The sequence below is a fragment of the Lotus japonicus genome, chromosome 2 (assembly GCF_012489685.1).
Source record: "Lotus japonicus ecotype B-129 chromosome 2, LjGifu_v1.2".
NCBI lineage: Eukaryota > Viridiplantae > Streptophyta > Magnoliopsida > Fabales > Fabaceae > Lotus > Lotus japonicus.
This window is the reverse complement of record NC_080042.1, coordinates 57,438,505-57,461,581: the sequence shown is the minus strand read 5'-3', so window position 1 is coordinate 57,461,581 and position 23,077 is coordinate 57,438,505. Positions and strand designations below refer to the sequence as shown.

At 38.6% G+C, this 23,077-nt stretch overlaps 1 protein-coding gene across 1 annotated transcript; it reads left to right on the top strand.

Annotated features, from left to right (window-relative positions):
* Positions 1–15,175: 15,175 nt before the first annotated feature.
* Positions 15,176–20,321, top strand: LOC130736706 (uncharacterized). The gene is made up of 2 exons (XM_057588502.1): positions 15,176–15,259; positions 19,257–20,321. The coding sequence occupies exons 1-2, from the start codon at positions 15,176–15,178 to the stop codon at positions 20,319–20,321; spliced, it is 1,149 nt and encodes a 382-aa protein (XP_057444485.1).
* The last annotated feature ends 2,756 nt before the right edge of the window (positions 20,322–23,077 follow it).

The following is a 23,077-nucleotide window of genomic DNA, read 5'->3' as shown; positions in this document are numbered from 1 at the left end:
TATCCTGAAGTGAATGGTTTATGTTGCTCATTCTGAATCCAAGTCACAGCTTGATTCTGAGCTTAGCTCCCCCTGAATCTAAGACTTAATGAAAATATTAGTAGTATCTAGATTCTGAGCTAAATCATAAGAGTTCAGAGTGATAATTTATGACATAGACAAAGTCAGATAATCAGAGTGCATAAGTATCAAGAGCAGAGTAAAGGTATCAGAGTCAACTAGTATCACTTCAGAGGAAGTGAAAATGTATTCCTTGTATTTGCCCAGTGACACATCTATGGTCATAAAGGTGGAACTCTTAAATTCTCCAAAAGAAAAAGAAATCACACTAACACAGCTTACACATCAAAAACTGGGTTATACTCCCCCTTTTTGTCATAAGCAAAAAACATGGGGTGTGAAAAACTTAGCTTGAAGCACAAGGTACTCCCCCTTAGAGAAGGTCTAAGTTTAAAAAGATGGAGAAACGAAAATAAAAAACTAATGAAAACGAATTTAATTAATGCATATGCAGAAAGGTTAAATGACGAGGGTGAACGTTTACCACCGGCCAAGGAGTTAAGGTAAACTTCTGTTACCAAGAAATAATCCTCGAGAAACTGCTTCAGCATTAACTTCTGGAGACTGAACTGAGCTTATAAATAGCGGTTAAACCATATCAGTCTTCACATCTCATTTTCTCTTGAGCTTAAAAAATTCAATGGCATCCTTCATTGCAAGTATCGAGCAGTTGAGAAGGAAAGCCTTTGATGAAGATCTCTTCATCAACGTACGTCATTCAGAGGAACCGAGCGTTTATACCCTTACAAACCAGCTGTTAGGCATGAGCCTAAGTCCAGAAAAGGACAACATCCTTAGGAGCTTCCTCAGATTCGTGGAAGAAATGCAAGTATGCTTTCAGAAGGAGCTGGAGCTGTATGAGGAAATCAGAGCAATAGAGGCGGCTCTGGAGACGGTGGCGGCGGGTCCTCAGAGGCAGGAGCTGCGCCAGAGCATAGTCCTCTTAGAGTATAGGCAGCATCGTCTGGAGCTTGAGAAAGCAACGATGTGTAGGCAGTGTAGAGAAATGAGGAAAAATCCTCCCTTTTAATGGAGCAATGCTTGTATGCAATTTCTTATTCATAAAAAAAATTTGGTTGGTGGTTAACGAGTATGCATGAAATAAATTTTATGATAAACAAGTATTATGCAGCACATAATGAATATGATAATAGAATAACACGGGAATGGATAAAGAAACAAGGTTCAAAACAAATAGACGTGAAAAAGAAAAACATAATACAGGAAAATAAATCAACAAAGATAAAATAGAAGAGAAGAGAGTTCCTAAAACTAAGGTTTAGGTGTCCTCCGAAGCAGTTCTGTGCACATATCTTTCAAACTCTGAAGGAGAACTTCATGAGAGTTGAGCCTTTGTTCAATGATACCAATCCTTGAATCTGACTGAGGTTGAGCAGACGTTGTAGCTTCATCAGAGTGAGGAACTTGAGCAGATGTGGAAGCAACATCAGTAATTGGAACAATTCTAAGTGCTTCATTTCTGAGTGCCTCAGCTTCAGCTTGTAATAATGCTGCTTGTTCCAGAGCTTGCAACCTTGCAGCTTCACGTTGTCCTACCTCAATCCGAGCAACTTCTTCTTCCTGTTCTTTCTTCCTTCTGGTTTCTTCAAGGACAGAATAGAGCTGTTCTCTCATCAGCTGTTCATTTAGAGCTTATCTTCTTCTGAGGCGTTGAGTGGTAGTTTCAACACATTTATCCTTTTCAGCATTTAAGAAACCAACCATCACCGGAACTTGGTCAACCATCCAAGAACACAAACGATCCCAATCCTCAACAACCATGTCTGGATGCTCACTCAGGTCAGTTCGACCATGCACATTGTGAACCTTTAAAGATGCTTCATGATGAAATGAGTTGATGCAATCAAGGAGGGTGGTTGGTCCAGCGTAAGTGTAGGGAACAAGGGAGAGGTTTGGTTCAGGTAATGAAGAGTGGTTGCTACTTTCTACCTCAGAGGGAGAGCCAACCTGCAGAGTCTGATGAGCAGATATGTTGGTCTCAGGGTTTTGATGAGAGGTTCCAGTCTCAGGATTTGGTGATTTGTCTGAGGAATGGTTTGAGACTAATTCAACATTTTCTGGAAGAGAGGTTTGAAGAGGAGGATGTGGAGGAGGCATTGAGGCCAGAGGTACTGCTTGGAGTGGGAAATCCGGAGCAACCAGAGGTTCTGGCCTTGGTCCAGGGTAGCGGTTTGGACTAGGAACAGTTTTGAAATGTGCAGGAATTTCAGAAATCATTGTTCTTGCAATCTGAAAGAATTTGCGATTGGCTTCAGATTCATTTGAGGGAGAGGAGAAGGGAACATTGGTTGGAAAGGAAACAGAGGGACTAGGAGAGAGAATTTCACGTTCAGAGTGAGTGTGTGTATGTGGTTCAGAGGTGGTTTTATCAGAGGCTTGTGTTTCAATGATTTGTGGTTCAGAGGCTTCTGGATTGTATGGAAGGATAATAGGTGAGGTGGAAGCAGAGGGTTTGTTGGCTTGGAGCATTTTCCAGAGGGGTTCTTCCTCAATGAAAGGTTGGAAGAATGAGGCCCTAGGGGGTGAAGGAGGAGAGGTTGATTGATTGATTGGTGTGGGTTCAGGATTGGTTTGATCATGAATTGCATCAAGCAAATTAAAATCATCATCTGAAAGAACAACAAACTTACTTGAAGCTCTAGCTGCAGATCTTGTGACTCTGGTAGAGGGTGCAGGTCTAGCAGGCTCCTAAGTTGGTTGCAGATGAGTGACTTGAGTCACAATCCTGACCTTCTTGGCCTTCTTCTGAGGCGGTGGTTCATCATCATCATGGTCATCACCATCAGAGAGATCATTCTCCTCAGAGGCTTCAACTTGCTTTCTCTTGCTCTTCCTCTTCCTGGGAGATTCAAAATCAGGAGGATCTGGGAGAGTCCTGAAGAATTCATCCACATCAATTTCAAAGCCTTGCCGTCTCAAATCATCAAGGTAGATTCTGATTGCCTCTGGGTCATCAGCCTTGGACCAGAGAGGGTAGTCCTTCAAATGAGTTCTTCTTCTTGGTCTTGCATCAGCAGCTTTGACCTCAGCCTTTGTCTCTATCAGGCCCATTCTCTTCATGGAAGTAGGAGTGAAGACATCCCCAGTAATTGTTATCAAGTCTTCAGTGCATCCTAATTGTCGCAGATCCTTTATCAGCTTGCTCTCAATGAAGAAGTCAGAAAGCAATCTGCCAAAAGGTATGTATTTGATTGCAGACTTGGGTGAAGCAGTGGTTCTTGACTTCTTGATGCACTCCTTCAGATAGGAGAAGAGAAAGTAGGGCAGACAGACTTTACGGTGCTCCTTGATGAAGAAGAGTAACACCTTCTGGGTAAAGTTGATGTAATATGGAGAGCTTCCCTTTGGCCTTTGATTTATGCAGTTTAGCAGAATCTTGTGCCAGATTCTCAATTGAGGATGAAGATCCTTGGTCTTACAGTCATTTTTCCCTGGCTTCCATGTAGAGTAGAGAGCCATGTTGACTGCCTCTTTGGTCTTTAGTTTCACTTTTGATTCCTGCAATTGGAATCTGTAGCCTTTGCTTGTTTCTGCACCCAGAAGTTTTGCAAACGACTTCTCAGTAATAATGATCCTCTTCCCCAGAACAAATGACACCACTTGATGCTCATTGCAATCAGCGTGCTTCCAGAATTCCTTCACGAGTTTGTCATAAACGGGACCGTGGAGTCTTTGGAAGTACCATTCCCAGCCTTGAGCTTGAGCTTCAGGACGAAGATCAACTCCATTGTCAGCAATATTGTCGAGGTTGAATCTCCATTCAACAAGAACTTGGAGATCTTCTGGAGGGAAGACGCAGGTAACTGCACATCTTCTTTGAGAGAGGGGAACAACATCCTCTGTATCTTGGACTTGTGCTTGAGCATTCTCAGTCGATCTGGGACGCAGAGCAGGACCCACTTGCCCTGTTGGAAGACCCACAACCATTCTGGGAAAGACTCTTCCGTCAGCGAAATCAGATCGTTCACCGGAGTCAGCTCTTTCAGAATTTGCCATTGTTGAAGGTAGAAGGTTTGGGTAGAATAGAGATGAGAGAATGCGAGAGAGAATCGAGGAAAACAAGGGTTTTGCAAACAGGAGAGAGAAGCAAAAACGTGAATGATGGAGAACGTGTGTGCGTAGTGGTTTTAGAAGGTAACTGTTGTTGATTGTAAAAGCAAAAGTAAGATCAATGGTTGAAAATTAAGGACATCATTATGAACAGTTATTACACACATCACACGGTGGAGATAAAGCACATCAACACTCATTACAACAGATTGTCAGCACGGGCACAAGGAACGATGTATCAAAGTAACTGACACACGCTTACTGTCTTGTCTCAGAGTAAGCACCAATGGGTACTTAACATCTGACTAAGTTACCTTCTGAACTAGACATCTTCTGATGAGGAAGTATCATAGTCAGAGGTTCTGATCCATCTTCATACTGGACAAAAGTCCATATTCAGATTTTTCAGTATAAATTTAAATCTATCTTCTGCTAAGGGCTTTGTGAAGATATCTGCCCATTGATGGTCAATATCAATAAACTTCAGAAGAAGTACGCCCTTCTGAACATAATCTCTAATAAAATGATACTTTACCTCAATGTGCTTAGCCCTTGAGTGTAAGATTGGATTCTTACTGAGTGAAATTGCAGCAGTGTTATCACAATGGATTGGAATGTTGCTCTCAAGGATTTGATAATCCTCTAGCTGATGTTTCATCCAGAGCATCTGAGTGCTACAAATAGCTGCTGAGATATATTCTGCCTCTGCAGTGGATAGTGCAATAGTAGACTGCCTCTTGCTTGCCCATGAGACTAGGTTACTTCCCAGAAATTGACAATTTCCAGAAGTACTCTTTCTTTCAGTTCTATCTCCAGCATAATCAGCATCACAATAACCTGAAAGCTTATACTCTGATGTTTTCTTATACATCAAGCCGAGGTTAGTGGTACCTTTCAGATATCTGAGAATTCTCTTAACAGCAGTTAAGTGAGTTTATCTAGGATCTGATTGGAAACGAGCACATAAATGTACACTAAACAGAATATCTGGCCTAGATGCAGTTAAGTATAGAAGTGAACCTATCATTCCATGATATAGCTTCTGACATACTTTCCCACTGACATCTTCTTTCTCCAGAATGCAAGTAGGATGCATAGAAGTCTTAGCAATTATTGATTCGGCCATATTAAACTTCTTCAGAAGTTCCTTTGTATACTTGCTCTGATGGATGTAAGTAGCTTCTGGTTTTTGATCAACTTGTATTCCCAGAAAGTATTTGAGTTCTCCCATCATACTTATTTCAAATTCAGCCTGCATCATCTCAGAAAATTCTTTGCAAAGAGATGGATTAGCCCTTACAAACTCATTTTCCAGAAGGAATGAGTTGAGTCTCTCATATCATGCTCTTGGAGCTTGCTTCAGACCATATAGTGATTTCTTCAATTTGAAAACATGGTCAGGGTTCTTCTCATCTTCAAAACCAGGAGGTTGGTGCACATATACTTCCTCTGAGATGTATCCATTTAGGAAAGCACTCTTGACATCCGTCTGATGAAGGATTATGTTGTGATTCATTGAGAAAGAGATCAGCAGTCTGATTGCTTCTAATCTTGCTACTGGAGCAAACGTTCCAGTGTAATCTATTCCTTCTTGCTGACTGTAGCCTTGAGCAACTAGTCTTGCTTTGTTTCTGACTACATCTCCTTTTTCATTCAGCTTGTCTCTGAATACCCATTTGGTTCCAATGATGTGAGCACCTTGAGGTTTCTTGACAAGGTTCCAAACATCATTCTTGGAGAATTGATTCAGTTCTTCTTCCATTGCCAAAATCCAGTCTTTGTCTTGAAGAGCTTCATCAATTGATTTTGGTTCAATTAAGGAAACCAATCCCTTCAGACTAAGTAGAGTCTCTTCAGAGGGTCTGAAAGCTGATCTGGTTCTGACTGGTTCATCTTTGTTTCCCAGAATCAACTCCTTAGGGTGAGAGGCAACAATTCTGCTCTTCTTCTGAGGCTGTGGATCAGAGGGACCAACTTCCTCTGGAGTGTCTTCCTCTGGTTCAGCTTCCTCTGGAGCTTTTCCTTTGTCAGAAACATTAATACTCATATTTGCAAACTTTTCAACTAGCTTTGACTGATCAGAGTCAAGCTTATCATCAAATCTAACATGAATAGATTCTTCAATAGTTTTAGCATCAGTATTATAAATTCTAAAACCTTTAGACCATTCAGAGTAACCAAGTAATAGACATTTAGAAGATTTAGAATCGAACTTATGTAATCTATCCTTAGTATTCAGAGCATAGCAAACACACCCAAAATGATGAAAATAAGAAATTTTGGGTTTTACTTTCTTCCACAATTCATAAGGAGTCTTATTCAGAATTGGTCTCACAGAGATTCTGTTCTGAATGTAACATGCTGTGTTTACTGCCTCTGCTCAAAAGTGCTTTGCCATGTCAGTTTCTTGAAGCATGGTTCTAGCCATCTCCTGAAGAGTTCTGTTCTTCCTCTCAACTGGTTCTAGCAAGGAAGACATCTTGGCTGAGTTGAAGGCTGTCTCCAAGTCTCTTGGTGACACTATTCAGGCTTGCAAGGTCAGAAAATTCAATGTTGATCAACTCATCAAGGCTATGTCAGATGTTGCAACTGCTGCTGCTGCGGAAGAAAGTGAAGAAGAGGAAGCTGAGGTTGCTGCTGATGAAGAAGAAGATGCTGAGACTGAGGAGGCCATAGAGGACGAAGAAGAGGAAGACAATGAAGATGAAGATGAAGAGGATGTGACTGGTTTTGAGAGTTCTGCAACTCGGCACATCTCTTTGATTTGTTCTTTTTCTTTTGGATGTATCTGAGCCCTGTGTGGCTATGTGCACTCTTTATTTGCTCCTGGTTTGTATAATTCTTGAACATGGTGCTGATGACTTCTGTGGATAGCTCTGGTAAGCACTTGGATGCTATTCTGTTCTGACTACCTTTGCCAAATTATGCTAATAAGGGGGAGTAATTAGTATTTGGTTATCTCTGGTATTTGGTAGCTTATTCTATGGTTTTCTGCTATTGTGGTTTGGTAGCTTCTTGCCACTGTGCAGTTGTGTGTTCTATTCAAACAACATCTTGTTGTTTGTGATAGTTAATTGTGTGATGTTGTGCTAAAACTCTGATATGGTGTTCTGCTGCACTGAGAATGGTTCTGAGATTGAAATGTGCATAGCTGATGCTACTAGCTATGTTGATGTGTAAGCTACCTTATTTTTGTGGATGCTCTTCTATGTTGATTAAAGTGATTCAAGTTCCAAGCTGCTGAAGAGTTTTTTATGGTAGTGGATTGTATTAGCTAAAATTTGACAAAGGGGGAGATTGTTGTTCCTTTGTTATGTTGTCTACATTTTAGCTAAGTTAAGTTTTTGGCCAACATGTCGGACCTGATGTCACAACATCTTGCCTCTGACATCTGTCCCTGCAAAACCTGCAATGAGTTGGCTAGGTTTTCTGTGAAGCTTCGTTTTGATTACTTAGTGATCAAGCTAGGGTATTTCTGGAAGCTTCTATGCGCCGTTCAAGGATTATATTCTATGTGATCAAATCGGTTTCAATGATTTGATCTGAGGATTTTGTGGGAGTTTTTTTTTTTTCTGGAAAAGGAAACTTTTTATTGAAGACTTTTCTGCAGATTTGTTTCCTGGTAACTCCCTGCGTGTTGTGTGGACCTTTGCTCGTCCAAGCCCATCGAAGACAAGGCCTGGATGACTGCTATATATGAAGATCGAAACCTAGTGTTGATTTTTTTGCTGAGAGTTGTGTTTTTGTTGTTTGATCATGAGATCTGTCTTTGCTCTTGTTTTGAGCTTTTGAATCACTGTGGTAGTGATTGAGAGAAATTGAGAGGGGCTCTCATACTTAGGGGGATGACTAAGTAATAATCACTTGTAGAGATAGGTAGAAAAGGCTGTGAACTGTGGCAGTTCAGTTAAGACCTTTTGTGTACAATTTCTCTGAATAGTGAATTATCTTTCTCTTGGGTGAAAACCCTCCAGACGTAGGTGATTTTGCACCGAACTGGGTTAACAATCCTTTGTGTCTTGTTTCTGTTTATGTTCTTTATATTGCATATTCAATTAACTGTTGTGTATCATGTTGTACAAGATGTCTTAGACATCTGGTAGAACATCTGTTCGCGTGTGTCAGAATTTCAACAACATAAGGACACATAACAGAAAACAAACCTTTTGATTTGTATTTCTCATACAACGAGCTCAATTATGTGTAATTTAAATTAGTGAACCCACTGTAGAGACATCATCAGTTTTGAAACTTAGTGCAAGAGAATTGGTCATCGCAAGTTTCAAGTAAATGAACAATGAAAGAAACTAAAAGAGCAAATTGACAACAGGAGAAAAGATGATTTAGGATGAGGGTTTGATGGGTATATTTTTTTCTTAAGAACAACTTAAGTAGGGATATATTTTCCTTAGCCATAACTATAAGAATAGAAAATCATTCTAACAAATATCTCAAAAGAGGATGAGGAAAATAATCTAATTAATTAACAACATTTATGTCAAACACTTACACAATTATCAGCACCACATGAAGCAAGTTGCATACTCGAGTGATCTTCCTCATTTTTTCTCCATGCCAATCGGTTCACAGTAGAGGCATATAGGGGAGGAGATGGGTAATGCAGTATTAGTAAGGAGTAATCTAGGCAAATCTTAGATAATTAAGACAAATCTTTTAAAATTTTAATATTTTATAAAAAAGTTTCTCCGATTTAAAATTACCTTTAAAAAATCGGTTTCAAGATTTGTTATGAAAATAAAGTTTAGGTGAAGAAAAAGTTTATATTAACTAAATTTTATGTTATTTTTCCTAATAGAAGTTCTTCTTTTCTAATATACTAGTGTTTTTTACCCGCGCGTTGCACGGGGAATTTGTCTATTGTATTTGATAAATCGATCGATATTTTAAATTATAAAAAGTTTAAGATACTAAGAAGGTAAGAATAATCATAATAAAGATGTAAATATTTAAATAGCATAAATTCAGACACTCAATTCTAGTGTTTTGTAAAGTTTTGCATATATGAGGTATAACTGAATTTTGTTTGCGAAGATGTATACTCGTGTTACATAAAAGATATTGCTTTTGTGTTTTAGATATGTAACAATACATAAATATATAATTATTGTTTACATTATTAAAAGTACACTTAAGTTATATAAAAATATTTTTTTTTCACTCGTACAAATTTTCATTTTTCATGTAAAATGTTCTTTCCCGTGAGATCTCGTAACTCAAATATGTTAGCACTAATAAATTTATAGTACATATGTATTAATATTTTTTATTCCTCATACTATTCTTACTATCAAATTATTATAGTTATATACATATATAAATATAATTACTCTTAACTTTTCTTTACCTAATCTGAACGGTTCAACTTTTAACTATTCTTCTTCTTCCACCTCTTCCCTCTAATAGAGTTCAAAACTACCCCTTGTTCATCCACAATGAGCACCTTCAGCCCTTTTCTAGACTTCACCCTTGAGAGAGCGACGTACAACTGTCCATGAGTAAACACAGGCCTCGGAAGGTACAGACACATGAGAAAGTGACTGACCTTGACTCTTGTTTATAGTCATCGCGAAGCATAAAGTCACCGGGAATTGCCTTCGTGAGAATTTGAAGGGAAGTCTAGAGTCAGAAGGTGTTAGGCTTAGCCTCGGAATGTACTTTGTTTTACCAACCTGATTCCTGATAAAACAGTTGCAACAATTATATACTGAGTAAGGTGAGTGACTCTCAAGCGGGTCTTGTTACACAGGCCGCCGGCTTAGTCTATGTCAATACTCGTGCGTTGCACGGGGAATTGACTGTTGAAGTTGACATCGATTAGTAGTTTGATTACAGAAAAATTGAGATATGAAGGATGATAGTAAAATCATAATAAGACGGCTAGATATTTGAAAAACACAATAAAATACTCAATTGGAGTGTTTCAAACTCAGACTATGACATGGGTGTCAAAGCGGGTGCAGCCCGCAGGCTCAACCTGCAAGCCCACAATAAGGGGGCGGGGTGGGCCATGAAAATGAGTCAGCGAACCGTGCAACCCGCGGGGTGGGTCAACCCGTATTTTTCTATTTTTTTCATATTATTATTTGGGTTGCTACTGCAGTTATTTTCTCTCAATTTTTTTTTCATGTTTTATATGTCAGCGCTTCTCACTTTGTCATTATGCGGGGGGAGTTAGACTTTTCCAACTTACGTGCCCCATCCCGCTTCTATGCAGGGCAGTGCAGAGCAGGTTGCCCGCTTTGACACCCCAGTGTACATATATAATTAACTTCAAAACTAAAAAGATTAAGTGAACACATCTTTACCCACTCGCTACACGAAGGATATTGCTCTTAAATTATATGAAAATACATTTTATTGTTACTTTTAACATGAAAGCATTTTTATGTAAAAATGATTAACCCCGTGAAAGTATTAATTTCTAGCCCCCGCATTACATATTATCACCATCACTTTACCTAGTAATTTAAACACAAACAAATATATTATATATGTATTAATGTTTTATAATTTAGATTACCACTGCAACTCAAGTGTTAACAAATCTGAACTCTATCTGGTCATGTTGAAGCTCTCCAAGCAAGATACTTTCATACACAACAATATCGAGCTAATGATTGCTTGGAAACTCAAATCTACTTAAATAGCATAATTAAGATTACAATTTAAACATGATTGTTAGTGTGGATGTAAACTCTAACTCAAGGGAATGGAGTGATGAATCAAGTCCAAAAAAATTTATTTACAAAACTCGGACAAATAAGCTTCAAGCTTCATACAACCAACTTGGAAAGATATTTTAATGAGGGATAAACACAAAGTAAATCTTATGTTTACTGCTCATTTGGACCAGCATCAAGCATGCTCAAAATCAGCATGTGGAAATAACTATGTCCAAATATGGTCGTGATCCTCTTCTTTCCTTCTCTCTCTCCCTCTCTCTAAATTTGTTTCGAGTGTGCCTCTTGAATCAACATCTTCCTCGTACCCTGTCTCTGAAATAAAAATATTATTAGAAGAGTAACATGAAGGAAGCAGATAACAAATGAGATAAAAAGAGAATTTAAACTGAGACAATGTAGTTTCATCTTTGGGAAAACTTACAAAAATATGCTTTAAACTTTAAATGTCACCCTTATGCACAATTAGCCGCAGGCTGAAGAAAAGCCTACTCTACTGCTTCGTGTAAAATTTAAAGCTTCAAGCAATTTTCTCTAGAATCAGGTAGTTGGAGAAATAATAAAACCTGATATAAATCATTTTTGGTGGTAAAAAAGAACGTCAAGAGAGGAATTAAAAACGGCAAGGAAAGGGACTGCAACTATTTAAAAGAAACACCAGATATCTATCATTTATAGGTATAAATCCAACATGTGCACAACACAACTCTAGGAAATAAATTTTATCATGGTAGCTTAAACATGATAAGATAAACTGACTTTTCCTTATTTTGAGCACTAAAAAGATCCCACAAAACTATATGTCCATAGCAGGTCTAATGTCAATATATTCCCCTTAAATGTCCAAGCATTTTGCTCAAACCAGAAACACTAGAACTGCAAATAAATCACACAGAAATAAATCTCCCAGTCATTTTAGCTGCAAAAATCTCTACAGAATAAAAGTCTCAGTGTTATAAGAACATTCACCACCATTCATGGACATATGGTAGTCATCGAGAATAACTCAATGTTAATTAGGTAACTTGTTGAAGTGTTGAATGAAAAACACCATCCTTGTTCAGAAAACCAGTATACAAAAGAAAAAAAAGCACATGATAAAACTTGGGGAAACATTCTTGATAGTGCAAATTACTTTTCTAGGGAACTGAGTGTATGGGCTAAACTCTTTAACACTACATAAATAATCGAAGTCCATCAAGAAATAAATGATTCAAAACCCATCATTTAAAAAAAATCAGGATATATAATATGGCAGAGTTAAGTCAAATACACATTAAAATGTCTTAGATAGACAACTCATTCACGTGGTTTGAGATCTGAAAATAACCATTTCCTCTAGTATTTGTAGGGTGGGACTGTTTCAAGTTTTCAACTATGCAAATCAAAAATAAATCCGGTTGTGTTGTGATTGGGAGCATTCAAAACATAGATCTCAGTCAAGCAACCATTTCAAAACCCAGGGGGTAATTGGAGGATCCACAACAAATGTTTCATCTCCTCTTAAAGTTGCATAGCTTATTGTACATGCCAGAGAAGGTGACAAAAAATCAATACTATTCGCATTTAAAATATCCATTTCATACAGATATTCACTTCGGTCTTGTAATGAAAATCGTGAAAGAGGAACTATGGATGATCCTTCAAGAACCCATTTAATATTCTAAACTACATAAATTTTCGATTTCAGCAAGAATTTTATGCACTTATTTTTAGTATTATAACTGAAACAACTTTAAGAATAACAACGATAATTTTAACAGTTACTCCATTTCATGAAGATGATGCTGAAGGCTGTAAGCCAACAATGAAATCAAGTAGGTACGATTTTAAAGATGATAGATATGAAAATTGAAAGCAGAAAAATACCATAGCTAATATAGCATCCCCAACTGGTTTGTTGATCTGATTTTGTACCTGAGACACATAAATGAAGTAAACTTAGAGTTAAAAAAAAGGGAAAACAATATAACATTAGAAAACTTTTCTGAGAATCTCATGACCAAGACACCAACCAATTCATAGAAGGATAAGAAGCTAGTCAATTCCACAAAAAAATAAGCATTTATATCTATTGCCCACACTCCACATGACATATGCTTACCCCAAGGTTACAGATCACCAAATTATATAAATCATTGTCTTTAATTGTAGCTCCAATAATCCCTGCATTGTTCGCCTGCATTTGAAAACTTCTATTAGTAAAATATGTAAACAAATAAATCAGACCTGCAGGTAACCAAATATGTAAAATTCAGCTGAATGGCAAATTACAAAGCATACTACAAAATTTTCTGACAGAAAAAATGATGAAGTCAAAGTCACAAAAATTCTTGTTTACAATTATACCTGAGTTCAAGAAAAATCAGACCTGCAGGTAACAATTCTTATCCAAGTAGGAAATTACTATTTCTGCCATATCACTCGGAGACATGCAATTACTTCCTTTTTCATGTACAACTATCTGCAAGAGAATGAGCAAGTGTAATAATCAATTTAAGTGTTTAACTAAAGTTGAGCAGAAGTATGTCAAAAAGAGTCGGATAACTTGTTCATTTTATTTCTCTTCAACAACACACTTCTGTACAATGCAACAAATACATACCTCACAACTACTTGGGGGTTCATATGGATCATCTATCCCCGTAAAACCTGCAGAATTCCAAATAGATAAAATGATAAAATGGCCATTAACTACTCCAATAATCTAGAATTTATTACAATACTGTCATTATCAATAGCATTAGGATCTTCACTTAGACACATTAAATCAGGAATAGTCCCTTAAGAAGCTATAACAATAGCACAGTAACTATAAACCATCCCTAGTGTACAGGATGCAATTAAAATTTATCATATAAGCCACTGAACAATAAATTACCAACCTTGTTTGTTCAACCAGAAACCATACATCAGAAAAAGAAAGTTCTTATATTCCAAAAAAAATGAATTAATCGCCACTTCCATTTAATAGAAACACTTAAATGGACATTAAACTCAAAATCTAAGAAGGAGGGTGTTTGGGGATTCTCACCTCTAGGAATGACAATTGAGGTTTCAATTGTGCATGAACGATCCAAAAAGTCAAAAGGCCTTCTACTGAGTACTGAGTAGAAATGTTGAACTGAAAACCTTCCTTTTCTCTTCGTTGCCTCAATTCTTCCTCAGCCCTCATTCTTGCAGCAGCTTCAACAGTTTTCATTTGACCTATTACCAAATTAAGATACATAAACAAAATAGATTTTTCTTGCAAATTATAAGGATACAGACAAAACAAATCAACCCTACATCAAACCTTACATAATTTCTTATCTATATTTTTTTATAAGAGATGTCTATAAGTATGTTAAACAACTACTTAACATGTTACAATACTCATCAGTCACATACTCACAATTATAACCCAAATATAAATTGAACATACAGATCCTTTCTCTCTTGCAGGTCTTTTATCTGCTTCTTATAATGATTTTCTATGTACTGCTTTGCAGCTGCAACCTTCTTTTTTGTCACACTTGAACGTGCTTCTTCATGTGTTGGAGGTTTTGACCTTTCCTTTGCACTGCTTGTAGTTTCCTCGACTTTTGAAGACATCATTTTATCCTTTGTCTTGAACACATTAAACCAGCACCCTTATCTCATGAATTCAGTGATGAGCAAGTAAGCAAATCTTCAGGTCTGCTTATCTGAAGACAAAAGAAACACAACGAAATCAGCACCCTCACTACTGACAACTAAAACCTCAATCAACCAACATAAGATTGTTTATACTACAGTTACTATGTTTCAAATCACCCTTATCTCATGAATTCAGTGATGAGCAAGAAAGCAAATGCAGTTTTAAGGAAGTGATTAAGTATAAATTCAACAACTAAAGTATTTTCATGAATTCAATGTTACAAAGATGCATTATATATGAGATAGGTTGTGTGCTTGGTCAGATTCACCCTTTTTTCCATGTTGTCGTCTCAAACTAAGAATACACAGCCCAGGGCAAGGAAGACTACATCTTTAACCCTGCAATTCCAATTTCATGAGATTGAAACAAAAAACGAAAATAGTGCTGACATAAATGCTTTGTTTAGCATGCGATATGTGTTGCTGGAATTAAATAAAAAATAGTGCTGACATTAGATGGTAGAAGGTAGAGGAAAAAATGAAGCCTGAGGTGGAGAGATTGAATTGAAAACCGACCTGATCAGAGAGACTCGCCATCTTCCCCTTCTCTGTTGAATTAAAAACCGACCTGAATTCTCTCTAGATCTGATTGACTCCAAATTATACCTGAACCGTAATAGGAGACACCGCGATCCTTCTTTTCCAATACCTGAACTGCTGCTGCCATGGACCCAGAGGGGAGAGAATACCATAGGAAAATCAGTGTTGCAGTAAGGGAGGAGATTAATTGCAATTGGGCAGACAGAGAGGTGAGTGAGGGTCAAGACACAGGATCGTGCAAACCAGGGTTTTGGAATGAGAGATGGGGGCCGATTAATGGTGGTGCACTGCGAATAGAGAATGGGGGAACACAGGGATGAGAATTGCGTGGTTGTTAATTGAGGCTTAGGTTGTGTTTGGATGAGGGATTGTAGAAATTCAAGGGATTTTAAATGCTAGGGAATTCAATTGAATCAATTGAATTCCCTTGAATTTCAAATTTTATTGTTTTGATAAAATGTTGAAATTCGCTAAATTGTAAATTTTTTTGTTTGGGTAATATAAATGAATTTCCTTCATTTAATTGTTTTTATCTTAATATAATCGGCCGAAAACCCTAAAAATCAGCCGACTCTCAAAAATAGACCGAAACCTTAAAAGTCGACATAAAAGCCTAAAAAGTGGCTGAAAAACTGAAAGTCGGCCGAAAACCCAAAAATCGGCCGAAAACCTAAAAATCAGTCGAAAACCCTAAAAATCGGCCCGACTCTCAATAATCAGCCGAAAACTCAAAAGTCGACACAAAACCCTAAAAAGCGGCCCAAAACCCTAAAACGGCAAGAAATCCCTAAAAATAGGCCGAAAACGTGAAACTCGACTCGAAACTCAAAAATCGGCCCATAACCCTAAAAATCGACCTGACTCTCAAATATCGGCTGAAAACTCAAAAGCCGTCCGAAAACCCTAAAAATCGGCCCGACTCGAAAAAATCGGCCGAAAACTCAAAAGTCGACACAAAACCCTAAAAATCGCCCCAACCCTGAAAAATTGACCGAAAACCCAAAATCGGCCCATAATCCTAAAAAATGGCCGATAACCCTAAGAATCGGCCGAAAACGTGAAATTCGGCCCGAAACTCAAAAATCCCGAAAACCCAAAATTCGACTGGAAACTCAAAAATCGGCCGAAAACCCTAAAAATTTCCCGACTCTAAAAAATCGTCCGAAAACTCAAAAGTCGGCACAAAACCCTAAAAATCAACCCGACACTCAAAAATTGACCGAAAAACCTAAAACCCGACCTTTCGGGTTTTTGGCCGATTTTTAGGGTTTTGTGCCGAATTTCGAGTTTTCGGCCGATTTTTTAGAATCGAGCCCATTTTTAGGGTTTTGGGCCAACTTTCAGGTTTTCGGCCGATTTTTGGGTTTTGGGGATTTTTGAGTTTCGGGTCGAATTTCACGTTTTCGGCCGATTCTTAGGGTTATCGGCCAATTTTTAGGATTATGGGCCGATTTTGGGTTTTCGGTCAATATTTTAGGGTCGGGGCGAATTTTAGGGTTTTGTGCCGACTTTTGAGTTTTCGGCCGATTTTTTCAAGTCGGGCCGATTTTTAGGGTTTTCGGACGGCTTTTGAGTTTTCGGCCGATATTTGAGAGTCAGGTCGATTTTTAGGGTTATGGGCCGATTTTTGAGTTTTCGGCCGATTTTAGGGTTTTAGGTTGATTTTTGAGTTTCGGCCAAACTTTCACGTTTTCGGCCGATTCTTAGGGTTATCGGGGAATTTTTAGGGTTATGAGTCGATTTTGGGTTTTCGGTCAATTTTTGTGTGTCAGGCCGATTTTTAGGGTTTTGTGCTGATTTTGAGTTTTTTGCTGATTTTTAGGGTTTTGGACCGATTTTAGAGTTTTCGGCCGAATTTTGAGTTTTTGGCCGATTTTTGAGTTTTCAGCCGAGTTTAGGGTTTTTGGGTCGATTTTTGAGTTTCATGCCGACTTTCACGTTTTCGGCCGATTCTTAGGGTTATCGGCAAATTTTTAGGGTTTTGTGTTGACTTTCGAGTTTTCAGCCGATTTTTGAGAGTCGGAAAGGGTTTAGGGTTTAGGGTTTAGGGTTTAGGGTTTAGGGTTTACTCTAAAAATAAATAATGAGATAAATTAAGATAAAATCCTGAAATAAATAACTTAAATCCTAATCAAATCTAAAATTTAAAAAGGTACTAAATAAATATAGATAAAAACTATCAAAATCTAGCAAATCACAATAAAAACTCATAAAATCCTGAATTAGTTAAAAATCTGAAAATTCAATAAAAACACCATTTAAATTAATTAACACTCTAAAATAAATTAAGATAAAATCAAAAAATAAACAATCTGAATTCTAATCAAATCTAAAATTTTTAAATGTATTTTTTTTTATGAGAATTAACTTGAGAATGACATGACATGTGACAAGTGGGGCCAAGGAGGAAGAGCTGACGTGTAAAATATTATGTGAGAATTAATCTGGGAGTGACACGTCACTAACTTGGCCTGTGGGAGCGACACGTCATGCTAAAAGTTGTTCTTTTATAATATATATTGATATTGATTGATATTGATGTGTTGAGACATACAGGTGAAAAATATGTTGATTAGTATTGTATATCTCATACTGATATTCCTTAATTTTATTATGTAGCCTTATGATGGTTCTTTTTAACTTATAATAAAACAGAATAAGAAAGGTCTACCAAAAAATAGGAAAGATGAATGAAGTTATTAGTATGCTTTTTAGATGTACTCATCACCCACCTGGAAGATAAGATTGATATTGTTGAAGCTCACCAAGAGCAAAGTTAAGTGCAATGATGTTTTCACCTTGAAAGAAATCAAAGTGACATTCCCTTGTGAGATGGACTTCAGGCTTTTCTGAAGTTTACTGTTACCAGTATTCTAATGCACTACAATCCCACAATTATCCAGAAGGATGACCTCAAATCAAACCAAGCATCTTTGTTCCTTACCTTTATTGTTTCTAGCATGAATGCAACTGGTATAGTTCTTGGCGTTTACCTTATTGATTCTTTGGGGAGGAAAAAGTTGTCTCTTAGCAGCTTATCAGGTGTGGACGTGTGGTTGTGTCCTTGACTGTATTAGATTCGTTCACACCAATTTTTTCATCCGTTTTCACTTTATCTTTACTTGTATATATATTTTCTATTTATATCACCCATTTACTTTCTCCAATTACTTGATGTTTGCACTTCATTCTCAACTAAACCAACGGAGAGAAAGAAAAAATGAGAGATATATAATAAGTGATGTAATATGAAAATATAAAATAAAAAAGAGTAAAAATGAGATGAAAACATATTATGAATTAATCAAAACCATATTTTCTTACTTTCTTTTCTCTCTTCATTCTACATCTTTCCCACCTAAATATGGGTTCATCACAGGGGCGGACCCACTTAGGCAAGGTGTGGGTAAAGCCACACCAGTTTTATTTCATAGCAACATTTTATACAACGGTGAATGTAATGTCAAAGAAATGGTCTTGGTCTAGTGGAATTCACATTCCATTTTTGTCAGCGTGTCCTGGGTTCAATGGTTCAATCCCAACTGACACCTTTTTTTAGTTTATATTTGGCAAGATTTTTCATGTATATTATTTTACTTATTATGTCTTAGTAACTTATATACTATGAGTTTAATGGATATGCATTGACAGTGTAAAATAGTTTTACACAGACATCTAATTGAATTCCGCCAAATCAGAAAATATATTATTCTTTTAATTAAAATTAAAGTCAAATGTAATTATCTCTCCTATGTGACATGTTTTGATTGGATGACTGTGTAAAACTATTTTACACTGTCAGTGCATATCCATTAAACTCATATACTATTAATTAATTAGTGAAATTCTCTCTCCTCCTTTTCTCTGCTAGGGTTTCTGGCAGGATGTTGGAGTGTGAGCCTTTTTCCCCAAGTTCTTCTTGGTTTCCTCACCCCTAAGTGGGTGGTTTTGTTTACCGTTTTCCGTTTTGTCCTTTCTACTTTTCCCTGTCAATCGGTGTGTGTCAGTAGTTATCCGTAAAAGCTTTGGTCCAACATGGATCGAGGAAAAAACGTTATTCTGCAAGGTGAGGAAACATCTCTTCTTCAGGTCTCCTTTGACGAAGAGGAGGTCGCTGCAAGTTTTCCTAAGGAGTTCTGGCTCGTAGGCAAGGTTCTTACTTAGAACTCGTACAACGTTCGAGCTTTCAAGACGCTGCTGGTGCAGATCTGGAAGGTGAAGAACGGAGTTGAGATCCGTGAGGTGGGATCGAATCTATACGTCTTTCGATTCTTCAGCGAGAAGGATCGTGAAGGGGTCCTTAAACAAGGTCCGTGGAATTTTGATAAGTCTCTGGTGGTGCTTCAGATCTTGGATCCAGACTCGATCCCGGCGGAAGTTCCTCTGGTTCGAGCCGCGTTCTGGGTTAGGGTTCACGATCTACCGTTGGGCCTGAGGAAGGAGGCTGTTGCAGTCTCGATCGGAGATTTCTTGGGTGGATTCATCGGATGGGACAGATCTAATGATCGGAGACTGGGACCGTTCCTAAGAGTAAGAGCGAGAGTCAATATTCAGGTCCCGATCTGGAGAGGCACTTTGATCGCCAGATCGGGTAAGGATCCGGTGAAGGTGTGGTTTCAATATGAACGGTTGGGGAATTTCTGCTATAGTTGTGGAGCTTTTGATCATGTGTTGAAAGACTGTGATGATTTTGCTGGAGATGAGGCTGAGGATGAGGTTCATGATTTCCCCTTTGGGTCTTGGCTGTGTGCTCCGCCGCTGCGCCCCAATGTGGTATCGGGAGTTCGCGGTATGCCATCTAACTCGGGAGTCAAAGTTGTTCTTGTCCATGGGGCGGAGGAGGAGAAGGACCCTGAGGTGGTGGAGGATGTGATCCTTGTTCCTGAATCGAGGATGGGTGGGAAACACTCAGAACTGGTGGACTCTCTGGTTTCAGGACTATCTAAGGTCAATGTGGTGCAGAATGCAGATATGCTAGCAGTGGCCACTGCTATCGCCGAGGACAAAGAGAATGCGAGGCTGTTGGAATCCCCTAGGGTGATCCCACAGAGAGGCAATGGTTTGGTTCTTGCGGATGTGGAGAACACTTTGCAATTTGTGGAGTCTTCCAAGAAAATTGAGACTCAAGTGAAGACTATTGTGTCTAAGGTTGTGTCTAAGGAGAAGAAAGTTGTGAAGAGAGGCAATCCTGGGGGCAAGAAGTGGAAGAAGGCAGCTAGAGGGGGTGGCTCCAGCTGCTCAGAGGGAGAAGAGGGAGGAAGTTGTCTCTAAAAGGAAGGCAGTGGAGTGGGATGATCCTATGTTGACAGATGAGCTTCCTGAGGGAACAAGTTTGAAGAAGAAAGTGTGCTCTGCACAAGCGGTGGAGGCTGTTGATCAGCCCCACTGAGAATTATGAAAATCCTAGCTTGGAACTGCCGTGGATTGGGGAATCCACAGGCAGTTCGAGCCTTGTCAAGGCTCTTATGTAAAGAAAATCCTCATTTAGTGTTTCTTATGGAAACTAGAAGTACAATAAAAGAAATGGAAAAAATAAAAAAAAGGGTGGGTTTTGAGAATGGTGTTACAGTTGGGTGCTATGGTAGAGGAAGAGTAGGGGGTGTAGGACTGTTGTGGAGAAATTCTATTGACGTGCAGTTGTTGTCTTTCTCCAACAACCATATGTCAGCTGAGGTTACTGATGATTGGGAAGCAAAGTTCCTCTTCTCGGGGATCTATGGTTTTCCAGAAGAGACTCAGAAATGCAAGACCATTGATTTGATTAGGAAATTGAAGCAGGAGTGTATGGGGAAGTGGATTTGTCTAAGGGATTTCAATCTGATCTGTGAGCTGAAAGAAAAATCAGGAGGAAGACCAGCAAATTTGGTTAAGATGAGGCAGTTTAGGGAGGTTTTGGAGGATTGTGGTCTGGCTGATATGGGATATTCGGGGATAGATTTCACTTGGGATAATGGCAGGGATGGTGACCAAAATATCAGAGAGAAATTGGATAGGTGTTTACCAAGCAAGGAATTTCTGGATTCTAATGTTGCTGTTGTTAAACATTTGGGCAAATTTGGATCTGATCACTCAGTGGTAGTTGTATCTCTCATTAATGATTTTGAAAAGGTAGAACACGGCCAGGAAAGAGAGAGACCCTTCAGGTTTGAAGAATCTTGGATCAAAACAGAGGGGTGTGATGAAGCAGTGGGTAATGCCTGGTTTTCTCCAGGGGCAGGGTGTCTAGAAAGAATTGGTGCTGTTCAGGAAGTTCTGACTTTCTTTGGTAAGGAGCAGGGTAATGTGAAGAGGAAGTTGGGGATCAAAGAAAAGGAACTTACCAAATTAGAAAAGGCTCCTGCAACTACTGAAAATATTGCTAAACGAAAGGCGATGCAGAAGGAGCATAGTGAGTTACTTCTCCATGAGGAATTGTATTGGCGCCAGAGATCCAGAGCTGTTTGGCTTCGTGAGGGTGATAAGAATACGAAGTTTTTTCACAAAAAAGCGTCTCAGAGGCAGTCTCACAACCGTATAAAGAAGATAATGAATGAACATGGTGACGTTGTGTTTGGTGATGGGGCTGTGGAAAGAGTGATACAACATCATTTTATGCAAGTGTTTTCCGCTTCTCTTGTTCATAATGTGGAGGATACTTGCTCGCGGGTTAGAAGCAATTTAAAGCCTAATATGATAACTTTCTTGGAAATGCCTTTCACCAAGGATGATGTGGCTTTCTCCATAGATCAGATGCATCCTTTAAAGTCCCCAGACCCCGACGGTCTGCCTGCACTCTTTTACCAGCATTACTGGCATGTGGTGGGAGGGGCGGTCACGGGTCATGTGCTTGATGTCCTCAATAATGGAAGGGAAGTCTCTGATATCAATGATACTTTTATTTTCCTGATCCCCAAAATCAGTAAGCCCTAAGCTCCCAAAGATCTGAGGCCAATTAGCCTCTGCAATGTGTTGATGAAAGTCATCACAAAATGCATTGCTAATAGACTCAAGGTTTTTCTGCCTGCGGTGGTGGGAGAGACTTAGAGTGCTTTCATTTCTGGCCGCTTAATTACTGATAACGCACTTATTGGGATGGAAGTGTTCCACACAATGAAGAAAAAGAAAACTGGTAAAAAGGGTTGGATGGCCTTGAAGCTAGACATGTCAAAGGCTTACGATCGTATCGAATGGGTATTCTTAAGGGAGGTGCTTACTGCAATGAATTTTCCCCAATCTATGGTCTCCCTCATCATGAAATGTGTGAGTTCTGTCCGCTACGCCATATTACTTAATGGGAAACCAAGAGAGTGGTTTTTGCCTCAAAGGGGTCTCCGTCAAGGAGACCCTCTTTCCCCATACTTATTCATCTTGTGTGCTGAAGTCTTTGCGGGCCTTATCGAGGAACAAGTATCCCAAAAGCAGCTGCATGGTTTCTCAATTGCTAGAGGAGCACCACAGATTTCACATCTCTTTTTTGCGGACGATAGTCTCCTTTTCATGAGGGCCAATCATCCAGAAGCTGACCGGGTTCTTGAGACTATCAAGAGATATGAGGAGGCTTCGGGACAGCGGGTAAACTTCGATAAAACTGAGTTATCTTTTAGCCAAAATGTGCATGAATCTGTTAGAAATTCAATCCGGGATAGGATGAAAGTAAAGGCTGCGGAAACTCATGAGAAATACCTTGGTTTGCCCACGGTGATTGGTAGATCAAAGAAGAGTGTGTTCACGTGTGTTCAGGAGAGAGTGGCAAAGAAGTTAAGAGGATGGAAAGAGAAGTGCCTATCTAGAGCTGGTAAAGAAATCTTGCTGAAATCCATAGCGCAGGCAGTACCAATCTATATTATGAGTTGTTTCAAGTTCCCAACTAGTGTTTGTGATTCCCTCGAAGCTTCAATGTCGAATTTTTGGTGGGGGTGATGACCCAGGATTTATAGCTATTTTCCTAGTTTATTGTCATTTATTTTAAATATTTTTTAGGATATTTCAATCATTTTAGGACACTTTAGGCTTATTTCATGCATTTTATTATTTTTGCTTGGTTTTAG